This window comes from Drosophila serrata, unplaced genomic scaffold, assembly GCF_035046125.1.
Source record: "Drosophila serrata isolate PLE 108 unplaced genomic scaffold, ASM3504612v1 contig_276, whole genome shotgun sequence".
Classification (NCBI taxonomy): Eukaryota; Metazoa; Arthropoda; class Insecta; order Diptera; family Drosophilidae; genus Drosophila; species Drosophila serrata.
The window spans coordinates 10935836-10948481 of NW_028257174.1; the positions used below are offsets into that span (position 1 = coordinate 10935836).

The following is a 12646-nucleotide window of genomic DNA, read 5'->3' on the forward strand; positions in this document are numbered from 1 at the left end:
AAAAGTGCAGATAAAAATAGAACAAGACCCGACCAAAGAATACCCTTTTCTATTGGGTCAAAGAAGGCTTAAATCTGTCTAAGAGATCTCAGGCAAAAGTCTGGCATTTCCTTAACTGGCACATATATGTATGTATACGTAACATATGATTCCACACTAATGAACATTTATGCCGCCATTCGTTTTGAGGTCGTGGCTGCCGCCCACCCATTAAACAATTATAGCCCACAGCCAGACGAGGAGTTGCAAGGACAAAGAATGGGTAATGCAGCCTGCTCCTCCTGTCAGTCAACATGTCGTAACAACTTGCCAGGAACACACTCATAACATGTGGGTGTGTGTGATGCTGATGGAAAAACAATTGTCTTGCCCCGCATTCTGGCGTCAGCAGTTGGCATAAAACGTTGCATTAAATTATCCCCCAAAGAGACGCAGCTTGCCACGAGGCCCAGGATAGGATCACACAAGGCATTTAGCAGATTTGCATGCACAAACACGCGTTTGGTGGTGCAGGCACAGGATGTGTTCGTTGAGGGGGAACACTGGGAGAAATTCACAATTATTGTTACAACTATAAAAGTAATTGAGGAACTTTATGGTGGATTTTTTAGTTTTGTCTGTTCATCAGCTTTTATACCCTTGCAGGGTATCATTTCAGTTAGAAGTTTGCAACACAGTGAAGGGGTCATCTTCAAACATATAATATATATATATATCAGTAAGTAACTCTGAAAATAAGTATCTATGAACATTAAGTAACTCTGAACAGTAAGTATCTATGACCAGTAAGTAACTTTGAACAGTAAGTATCTATGACCAGCAATTAACTCTGAACAGTGAGTATCTATGACCAGTAAGTATCTATGATCAGTAAGTAACTCTGAACAATAAGTATCTATGACTAGTAAGTATCTATGATCAGTAAGTAACTCTGAACAGTGAGTATCTATGACCAGTAAGTAACTTTGAACAGTAAGTATCTATGACCAGTAATTAACTCTGAACAGTGAGTATCTATAAGCAGTAAGTAACTCTGAACAGTAAGTATCTATGACCAGTAAGTATGTATGATCAGTTACTAACTTTGAACACTAGTAAACAATGACTTGCAACTTTTGTAACACAACACATTTCTGAGACGTGGCCGGCAGCAGTCACTTCGTTCCGGGGATGTTAGAACAATTTGGGAATCATAAGCACAGATGTGCGAAATACGTTTTGGAACAAATTTAAGAGCAAGTTATTTGAATGAAACTATGGACGTTGTCTTTTATATTATTTTACTATATATAAGTCGGAGCATGGCGAATAAGTGGACTATATATATACTTATATATAGCTGCCATAGGAACGATCGAAAAATTTAAAGAAAAATATTATAACTTTTCCAGTTTTCAATAGATTTTCATTAAATTTTTTATATAGCCATTATATATTAATCTAGAATTTTGTGCACAATTTAATGAATATTTAAAGGGTTTTTAAAATTATGCTAACCGTTTATCATAATTATTTGCTATTTAACACCATTTTAGGTACCATTTAAAGATGTTAAAAACTCCTAATGATATTTAAAGCACCCCGAATATCTCACAGTGCTGCAGTTTCCCGGCTGCATAGGACCAAAAGTGCTTACAAACATTTCCAAAATTTATCTCTATTTGATTAGGTAGCGAAAGCAAGCACATTTCTGGCCACAGGCCATAGGGATGCTCTATAAATATTCAAAGCCTTCAGTCAGTCTGTCGAAAATGAGTTAAGAGTTCCGAACTACTCCCAGTGGGCCATGCCTTTTGGCATTCCCATGGACAGACAGCCTTGTTAATTCAGATCTAAATTCAAAGTTAATGGTGTATATTATTCAATTTAGCAGTGATCAGTCCTAGCCTCAAAATGGCCTCCGGCATTCCCTTGTGTAGCGAATGCAAGCACGTCTTTGACCAGATCCGGCGATTGAAGCAACACCGCTATGCCATCTTTGTCATTGAGAATGAGCGCCGGATCCGGGTGGAATGGCTGGGGGCACGAGATTCCACCTACGATGAGTTCCTGCAGGATCTATGCCGTGCTGGGCCGGACCAGTGCCGCTATGCGGTCTTCGATTTTGCCTATAGGCAGCAATACCTGGGCACTTCGGGTTCGCGCCTGAGGGAGAAGCTTTTCCTTATGCTCTGGTGTCCAACACAGGCTCAAATCAAGGACAAAATGCTGTACTCCAGTACATTTTGGATGCTCAAGCAGGAATTCGATGGCGTTGGCAAATGCATTCAGGCCACCGAAATGGAGGATATAGTTCGTGACAAGCTGGAGAATGCCCTGTTCTTGGAAAGGGAAGAGTCACAGTCCGCAAAAGCTGACCTCTGAAGTTTCTGCGTGTCCACTTGGACCGGTGAGTGTCGCTTTCCGGTTGCCATGCTGTTGGCCAGATTTAATTTGATTTTTGGGCCCGGCATCTAATGAGGCCCATTTGGCATATGGATGACTTCAGACTTCGAGACTCGTGGCACCCGGCTCCCGGCTCCTCCTTTTGAGTCAAGTATCGGGCTGTAATTTGTTTTGTCTCCACCTCTCGCCCCCTCACAACAAGCTTCCTTTTCTCATTATCTGCGACCGAGACTAAAAATACTTTGCTCAGTTTGGCGCGAGGGCAAAGTTTTGGCATTCCGACTTTTTTATCTCATCCATAAATCAGGACCAAGTTGAGAGAGAAAAGCGCTTGTCCTGGGGCGTCGCCGCGGCTTTCCATATCATTTGGCAGCAGTCGGAAATTAATCAAATTGACGAGGAGCACGTCACCAGGCACAATTGCTACACTTCAAACAGGATTTCGAATTTAATGTGCTGAGCATCGCATCGCATCGATTCGGCAACCAATTGGAAATGTTAATGCGAATGGAAATGGAAAATGGAACCGAATCAAAATGAAAATGAATGAAAATGAGCATCGCAACCCTTTGCTGATGTGATGCATTGATGTGCAACTTTTGCAGGAAGGACTTGGGGTAATTTAATCGGCCAGAAGAAGCAGCGAGAACAATGACAAGGACATTGCAAGAACTCCAAAGAAAACCAGTAAACAGACAGGAAGTAGAAAGCTCGAACAAACGCTGGAAAACTGGAGTGAAAGTTTCCTAAATGAAGCGAGTGAAACCTAAACAGAAAGATATAAAAAGAAGAACCTCAAAGAGATGCAGTCATAAATTTGGCCAAGCTCCTTCGTCCTTTTTTGTTGTTCGCAACAAATGCGGATGGATGTGGCATACACACACACACACCCCAACAGACAATACACACACACGCACACCCACTGGTGAGTGTAAAAATCAAAGAAAAGCGTGGCGATACGAGGCAAAAGAAAAAGGCAAAGCAAATAACAAAACAGAGGAAAAGCGAAACGCAAAATCCACGCAAATCTAGTGGAAAATTAAAATTTTGCCAATTTATGCGTGCAACAGGGAAGGAGAGGGTCAATACACGGCAAGAAAATTAGCAGTATGTTCAAATAACAAAATAAAAGAGAATTTGGCTGTAATATAAATTAATAATAAAGAATATGAAGGCTAGTCCAAAGGCAGTTAAAGTGATTTTAAATACTCCCACTAGTAATTAAATCGGAGCGGAGTGACCAAATCATATAGTTACCATTGGAATGATCTATGTTACTCTGTTACTCTTATTATTTATTTATTTATTAATTCCTTTATCGCAAAACTGTTGGTGTAAAACTGTGTGTTTAATTTCGATCAGTGAATGTACTGAAATAAGGCATTATTTAGAGGTTTCTTTTACATTAATATACATATATAATTAATATTTTATTAATTATTAATGATTGAATTGCAATTTGCAATGGCACACAAACTTTGGCGGGCGGAAGTTAGTTTCGGTTCATATAATATTATAATATTGTAATGGCAGTAAATAGCTTACTCTCGCCCTCTCTTTCTGTATGCCTCTGCCTCTCGCTCTCTTTCTTACTCACAATAACATTTGGTATGCCTGTCTCCCTCTGCTGCAGCTCTGGAGATGGCGCTTACGCTCTATCTCTCTCTGTTGCAGCAACAGAGGTACATAGGTCTCTCCCTCTCGCTCTCTTTCTCTGATCGGGAAGTATAAATAGAGGTGCGTCGATCGCCGCGACCTCAGTCTGTCCTAGGGGTACCTAGTGTTTACATCGTGATAGTGATAGTGATAGTGATTACCCTTCGACCTCAAAAGGATGACGTGGCCAATTGAATGCAACTGGATAAACAGGAAATGATCTTTGATACCATGATTACCCTAATTAAGGTAGGGTAAGTAAACAATGACGTGTCCTCCACTGGGGTAAGTCTTAATCATGACAATTATATCATTTACATATTATATTATTGTATCATATACATATTATATTATTATATCATATACATATATATATGTATACATACATGCTATAGGAGGTATTCAGGCCTTGATCTAGATTAAGTTCTGCTAGCTATGCATTTTTTTTTTTAACAAATTCCCTTTTCGCCATAAATCTTATTACTTAATTATAATTTAAAGTAAAACAGCAATTTTTATTGACAATAGCCTTAATTATTTATAAATTGTTCTCGAATATTGATTTCTTATCATTTCGATAGTTTTGAAACTGATCCTGATTTTGGTGCCAACTTTTGATAAATTATTATACCCTTGCAGGGTATTCTAACTTCAGTTAGAAGTTTGCAACGAAGTGAAGAAATTATCTCCGACCAAGTACATATATATATATACATATTCTTTATCAGTATCAATAGCCGAGTCGATTTAGCCATGTCCGTCCGTCGTCTATCTGTCTGTCTGTCCAATTTTAAACAGATTTGCATATAATTTTATATTATTCTTTTTGACATAAATAAATATTCCTTTGCAGTTTGCAATTGAATTTTAGGATCGAATTGGAAATGGATAATAACTAAGGTTAAATTTGATATTTTTAAATCGATAATTATTAATATTTTCATATGACAATTTTTTCGAAAAAATTAAGATTTCAAAAACGCATAACTCAGCCAAAAAAGCATTAATTTTATTTCGGAAAGCATTCCTGGGTTAGTTTTGATTAGCTTTACAAATCTGCATACTCTATATAAAATTAAAACAAATTAAAATTTTTGTTAAATTTTTTGTCAATTTTAACGATGTAACCCCTTATAAAATTTTGAAAAAATTTCGAAAATTTATTTTTCTATCAAGCATGACTAGATCGATTGGGCTGATCATGCTGATCAAGAATATATATGATTTATGGGGTCGAAAATGACTCCTTCACATAATTACAAGCTTCTGACTAAAATTATAATACCTGCAAGGGTACCAAAAAAAAGTAATTAATATTTCTTGAGAAATAATAAATATATACTTTTTTCTATTATTAATATTTCAATTTTGTTTAAAAATTAATAAAATATACATATTTTCCTTTGTTACTATTATACTTTTGTCTGTGAATTTCCATAATTTGTAAAATAATCTTTTTGACACCATGAAGATGTACAGATTTAATTATAAAATAATTATATTTTGACTTTTTATCATATATGTATATATTTATTATACTTGCATATAATATTGCTATTATTTATAGGCTTTTTTGCAATGCATTTTAAATTGCATTATTTGGTTAATTATAAAATCAATCAACTTTATATTACCCAAATAACTAGATTCAAAAATAAGAAGTTACTTCCTGCTATAATACTTTGTCGTTTGATATCGTGCTCAATGAACTGCATGGAAAACTTTACATCAACTTTGTGTAATAAATTCAGCACAGAATAAGAAAACTTGTGAAGACATTTCCCAAATTGATTGCATTACTTTATACTTTCATTTCTCTGTTTGTTTTTCTTAGTCATATCAAATACATACTATATATTCGTTTCGTTGTGTGTAGCAGTGACAAGGAAATGAAGAAGGAGGAGTGACAGCAAAGGGCGTTCCGAAAATGTTTAATCGCGGAGCAAATACTCAGTCCTTTTTTATCTGGCTCTCTGTGACTTGGTTACCAGCTTCCTAGAAATCGCGTGGCTTTTCATGCTGCACGCAGCGGAAATGAGTTTACCTTTTGGCCTGGACGGAAATGAAGCTTTTAGCTGCGACATGCATGCAGATGCTTTTGCCCTTTGCGTGAGTCAACGATGCGTGTCAGGTTTTCCACGATTTCCAGGTGCAGCAGGTATGTATGTTAAGATAGGTGGAAAGCACGCAAGAAATTCGGTCGAATGAGCAGCAGTGACTTGGCTAAAACTCCTAAACCGATGGCCTAATCGGTGGGAAGCTAATACTAGAGATGTGAGAATAGTTGGAAGTGCCTTCGAAGTGCAACCATGCAGGACTACTTAGTCCTGATGAGGGCTTATATATAGGCATAATCCCTCCCTCCCTGTTTATATTAGAAGATGCTGGTCCTGTTCCTAGTCTAATGATGAGCATCCTGGTGGCATCCTGGTTGTCTATCCCAAAAAAAAAAACAACCGTTAAAAGCTTGAGCTGCGACATCTTGTTGGCAAGTAATTAGCCATTGAGGAGGAAGTTCCTTCCCTCTTTCTCTCTACAGCAGCCAAAAACGACGGCGATTTAACTCTTAATGCGTTTGTCAATGGCCAAAAACTTTTCCGTTTTCTCGTTTTCATTTTCAATTTGCCTCGAAAACGTGGCAGAGAGCGGCTCCTCCCACCCTGGGTTTTCCTTTGCTTTTACCAGTTTTCTGTCGATTTCTAACCCTGCATCGACATCGTCCTTTAAGCGGCTTAGACTATGGCCAAAGCCGGGACAGATGTCGCGAAATTCTGGATGATTTCGCTTTCTTTGACCCCGATTTCTGACCCCATCTTCCCTCTGTATCGTTTTGCCTCGTCCTCATCCCCGCTTCTCCTCCCTCGTGTCCTATTTAATTATGCTTGTTGTGCTAATGAAATTGAATTAAGCAAAAGTCGCTGTTTGCTTTCCAAAAAAACTTTCTTTTTCGCCAGTCATTGCTGCGGCAGTTTGGGAAACTTACAAGGCTATAGTCAGTCATCAATGGATACCGCTGAGAGCACCGCCTGGTGTTGAGCTGGCACCAGTTCGCCAGTTCTAACTTCACCTTGAACGTGCTTTTGTCCCAAACCTGTCCAATCTTTGGTACCACAGCAGGGCCAAAAATTTTGCAGATTTTGCAGGTTGACTTCGCGAAATTTTCTAATTTTTGCCAGCAAACAACTGAAGCGATTCTTATCCCTGTCTCTCTGTATGCATTTGGTTAAACGAAACGTGCTAGATTTTTCCTGTAGCTTTAAGGAAATTCCTTAAAGACTCATCCATTGTTTAGGATTTGATGGCGCCGTCTTGGGATGCCGTTGCCAATGGAGATTCGGATCGCCGCTCAATTACAATTATATTGGCTCCCATGGCGGACCTCTGACTTTGTATCTGACCGTACGGCTATCTCGAAGATGCGAATATGCTAAGTGTATGCAAAGTGGCTTGACAGGAGATACGAATTGTTTGCGTTCAAGTATGCGGCATGTGCCACGTAAGAGCACATTGGGTCATTTTCTGGGAAGATACATAACCTATATATTTATGCAAATATTTATATTTAAAATATAGTTTTACATTTCAGCAAGTTCACTTTTTCGGCTATTAATACACTTTAACCTGTTCACACGGCGTATGAGTAATATTTGTATATAATTTTCTTGTTTATTCAGGCATGGAATTTAATTTATTAATTGACATGTTTGTTTATAGTTCTTTAGCTCATTTTATGACAGCTCATTTCATGAGTAGTCAAAAAAAGTTTTTTATAAATTAAAAATTTAACCAACCTGGCGTATGAGTAATTTTTTCTATATGACATTTATTTATTTTGAGTATTATTCAGACAGACAATGTTAGTTTTTCTTCTGTTGGTATTTCTCTTTATCAAATTTGTATATGAAAAAATGAAATGGATATGATTTTGGCCAATGTGCATAGTTCGCACCAAAAAAAAAGGGAATTTGGAAGAATGAGGGCAGCCTTGGTCTGCCAACTGCCAGACCCGGAATGTCCAGGTCCAGACATTTACTGTCTCCTAGCCGACAGCAAAGAGGAGAAGCTGGAAATGAAACTAGAGATGGAGCAGAAACTGGAGCTGGAGCTGGAGCAGGAGCTGTGGCAGGAGTAGGAGCTGTAGCTGAAGCTGCTATGAGTTACAACAGAAGCTGTAGCTTAATTTGAATTGCAAAAGCGCTGCCAGTTCAAAAATGCTACAAAACCCAAGGGCAGCAAGGCTGTCGCCCATATGCCAGATGCCAGCAAAGGCGCCAAGTTCATTTCATCCATATACATATTACATACACTTCTATATATATATCTATAGATAGATTTGAAAATTGGCATTTTTATGGCTTGACGCTTAAATATTTAATATGCTACCCAATTTCTTTTTTTTGGAAATCGAGTGAGCCTAAAAATGCGGTCACGGATCCATAAGGTTCTCTGAACCTTTGGGGTCACTAAACTGTCTGCAATACTGCCTGCCTGCCAGCCAGGGGAGCGGGTACTTGGGGATCCCTAGCTAAGGCGGGTGGAGGAGCTGGAGCTTCGGCTTCGGCTCCGGGAGCCATGTGGCACCCCCTAGGGACCAGCGCAACCGCAGGTTCAATTGAGTAGAAATTGTAATGTACCCCGCCTTGCGTTTCTATTATATTTCTATATATTTTTGGGGCAAGACAACGACCCCGAAAGACACACAAATCCCCAAGTCCATGGCCTGCGGGAGATCGGCAAGAGTTGTCCCCTTTTGGGGGATTCCCTGACAGCAATTAAACTTTTGCTCACATGTATCCTTAATATAGCTACGCAGTAAGAAATTTCATTGATCTTAAAGGAAACTCTTTCAATTAATTACCAAAATTCTAAAGAACTTAGGAAATAAATATAGAAAAAGAAAAATTAATGCAGTAATTGAGTATTTTAAGGGGAATTCCAGACTTATACTCTGACAGAACATTGTTTACTTAGTTTAATTATCAAGTTAAGTATAGTAAGCATCCTTAATTAATTGAAGCTTATTTAATTTGAAAGCCTCAAGTATCACTTATTTTTCTCTACTTACAAAAAAAACCCAAACTTATTACCCAGACTTGAAGTTTAAAGGTCAGAAGAGCAACTGAAGCATTCGTCACGTGGTCTAGGGGCAAATTTGCATGATGGGGGCACACAGCGCTTAAGATTAATGAGTCATGAGCCTGAAAAGAGGGGTGATGATGATGATGTTGATGAAGAAGAAGCTGCTTTCCCTCATTTTCCTCTTCCACACACACTCACATTACAACCGATCCAAGCTGGATTCCCCCACGTGCCAAATGGAATTGTTGCGTGTCCATGACTTGGTCAGCCTTTGCCCTTCCATCTTCGTGCTGGGAAATATAAATAGACCATCATTGGTGGGCGATTTGAGTAATGCTCAATGGACGCTTCAGAGTCCATGGAGCTCATGGACATCATTGCACTTGAAGTAATGCTTACCCCACCCCGCCCCAAGGGAAGCCCTGTCCATCCACATGTGCGTGAAGAAATGTGTAGGCCAAGTCCCAATCATAAGTCAAGTCGCCAGTTTTTTTTAAAGGCTTCCTCCCTTCCTTAACCTAAATGCAATTATACTTTAGGGAAATTTAATTAAAATTTTACAAATTGCAGGAACAGAAGGCTTCTCTCACACTCCTCTCCTCTCGCATCCGGAATTTTGGCGGCACACATGCTGCCTTGGTACTTGACTGCCTTCAATTAGCATGGGAGTCAACAACTAATTAACTTGGCCGGGGGAATCACAAGTCACTGACATTCGGTAGGTATCCTCCTCATCCTTCTCCTTTAGGCGTGACACGTGCCAATTGGCTTCACTTCTCAGCCGCCATAAGGAAGCCCCATAAGCCGCTTACAGATTTAATTATACGCACCGACCTAAGCCCCGCGCCCAGTGCCAGTGAGATGGCAGACAGACCAAAAAGAGGATCGTGGTCAAGTCCTGGTTGCACTCAATCGATAAGCCATATTTGCCACATGCCACATGCCATATGCCATTTGGTGGTGCCATTTTTAATGACCAACCCGGTCATTAAAAGCTACGAGGTGTAGGTCAGGGACCTGCATTATTCAAGAGTGCAGGAGTGCAGCTAGGCGCCGCTGTCGAGGTTAATCGAATGACCCTTAAAAGTCACCGGAAAGAGACTAATTGATATGGCCAGAGGTCGCGACCACTAATTAGCTTACAGGCCCGGCACACAAAGTCAGATGTTAATTAATTAAAAGCCGATTTGTCGCCACTCACACTGGTACGCACTTTGTATATATTACACATACGCAGCGTGGGCAGGTTGCCAAAAATCTTTTACGGATGCCAGCGGTCAGGCCAGGATCGGTATCTTTATAGCAATAAAATTTCGTCCTTAAAAATATGTTATCTTTACGCTTTACACTTCAGACAAAAAGGAAAACTTTTACAGAGGTATGTTTATATAGTTAAGAAACAATTAAGAAAAGGTTTTAGGCATTACCTTAGTGTTCATCTCATTCCATATGGAAATCTCTTCTTTTGGAGGTAGAGTTCCTTCCGGACTTAACTTAAATACCCATTTTATTCCATTTCCCAGTCACCTGTTTCTGTTTTCCGGTGTATAGCTTGCCTCTTGACTTTTATGGCCTGCTTATGCAGCTTCTGTTTAAACATTGATAAGCACCAGCGCAGGAGTGCAGGCAAAAGGAGGAGTAGGTAGTACTTGGTCAAAGTTTTATTTCCCTCTTTATGTACATACATTAATTTAATGTTGCCAAATATTGCACTTGAGTTTCAAGCCAAAAATCCCACCCATTGTTTGCTCCACGTGCACGAGGAAAAGGAAACTGGCTAAGGAGGAGGACCAGAAGCAGAAGCAGGAGTGAAGTTTAAGGAGAGAGGCACTGCCTCCTAGTAGACCAGCTTCCGTCGTATTTATCCATTCCGGAAGGAGGAAACTTTTTGCACGAACAGTGGCCCGCATTTGAGATTTTTTTTTTTTTTTGGATAATGACAACGATAACGCGGATAACGAGGACAGTGCCTTTTGCTTCCTTGTCCCAGCTGAGCTGAGCAGAGGCTAAGCTGCCGTCGAACGGCTTTATTTTTAGCCAAGATGAAAAAGTTATGAATCAAATCACAAACAAAAACCGGAAAAGGAGGGGATGCAATACCAGACAGCAGTGAAAGCATTTTCCTTCCGAGTCCTGTGTGGCAAGGACATCAACAATGGCGGCGCGTGTCAGCACACAGAGGGAAATTGAAATGCACTTTGAAGGGCCCAGGCACAGGTGGCTTATTCCCTATTACCAGGACCTGGTTGTAGGGGAGTGTCAGCTCCTGTGTCTCCTGTCAACGACGAAGACTAAACGTTTCCACAATTGCTTGGCAAAATGTGCTGCCAGCACTCACACTAATCGCATTAGCGAGCTCCTCCTCCTTGGCACCTCCTTGCCTTCTTTGACGGCTTCTCCGCACGTTTTCTGTACTGCTTTTGACTTGATTTTAACTTCTAGTTGGGTTTTCAGGTTATATTAAATCCTTGAAAAAGTTATTATATGTTAGACTTTTAGAGTTTGTTGTTCACTTCGCTTTAATTGTTATCCTAAACTCCAGCCGGCTTTTGGAATATCCTTAGGCCTAAGATTTGATCTAAAATTTCTCATAAATTAACTCCCATAACTACTTAAATGTGGCATTAACTTAAGTTAGTCTCTAGGTAAGTTAGCTTACAGTCAAATCTTCAGAATTTAATTATTCCTTCTGACCCAGACAAGTACTATAAAGTGCATTGGGATGCCGTAACTGATCCCTACATGGTTTGCCAATACCGGTTGCCAACACCTTGGCATGACAGCAGCTCTTGTGATGGAACCGGTTTTCCTGGTATCCTGCTATCCTGCTATCCTGGCTCGCCACTGTCATCAATCAAAATTAGAATCAAAGCACCCTTCGATGACACGCGTAAATGGCTGTTGTTTGTTTGCTTTTCGGGTTCGATGTTGGTGGTTGCTGGTGGGTGGGATGGACGATGGTGTGGCTGGGCTTTTGATGAGCTGTCATTTCTCCTGTGACACCTGAGTGGGCCTTTGTCTTTTCGGTACCCGTGGGCTCCGTGGGAAGCACAGCCCCGCACAGCACAGAAGGCCCCAAGGCTCCCATACTCCTCCTCCTTCACCCACTTCATGGCCTGCGCTTCACATAAATTGCCAGCTTTTTCATTAATTTTGAGCCCGGAATTTATGACATTTGCTTGGGCAGACTTCAAGCTTGAGGCTTCGAGCCCAGAGCTAATGGCAACAAATCAGAGCATCGCATAATTTGGGCCCTTCTCTGAATCGGAGCCGGAGGGGGAGCGCCATGGTTTTGTGGTCCCGGGGTCCCCGGCTTTGATTTATTTCAGCCACATGTCGCACACATTGTAATTTTTTAGCAAAATATGAAAGCGAAATGCAAATGACTGCCATCACACATGAACTGTGGAACAGTGGGGCAGATTTGTACAGAGAAAACTTAACTAAAAGCTATAGTAAGGGTTTAGATATAAGAAAATCTTAAATTGGAGAACTTATTTTAAAGAGAAAAAGATATTTTCTTTTA

At 40.0% G+C, this 12646-nt stretch overlaps 1 protein-coding gene across 1 annotated transcript; it reads left to right on the forward strand.

Annotated features, from left to right (window-relative positions):
- The first annotated feature begins 1753 nt into the window (after positions 1 to 1753).
- Positions 1754 to 3574, forward strand: LOC110181811 (cofilin/actin-depolymerizing factor homolog). The gene has a single exon (XM_020949697.2). It carries the CDS (start codon positions 1894 to 1896, stop codon positions 2362 to 2364), a length of 471 nt encoding a protein of 156 aa, XP_020805356.1. The 5' UTR covers positions 1754 to 1893; the 3' UTR covers positions 2365 to 3574.
- Positions 3575 to 12646: the final 9072 nt, after the last annotated feature.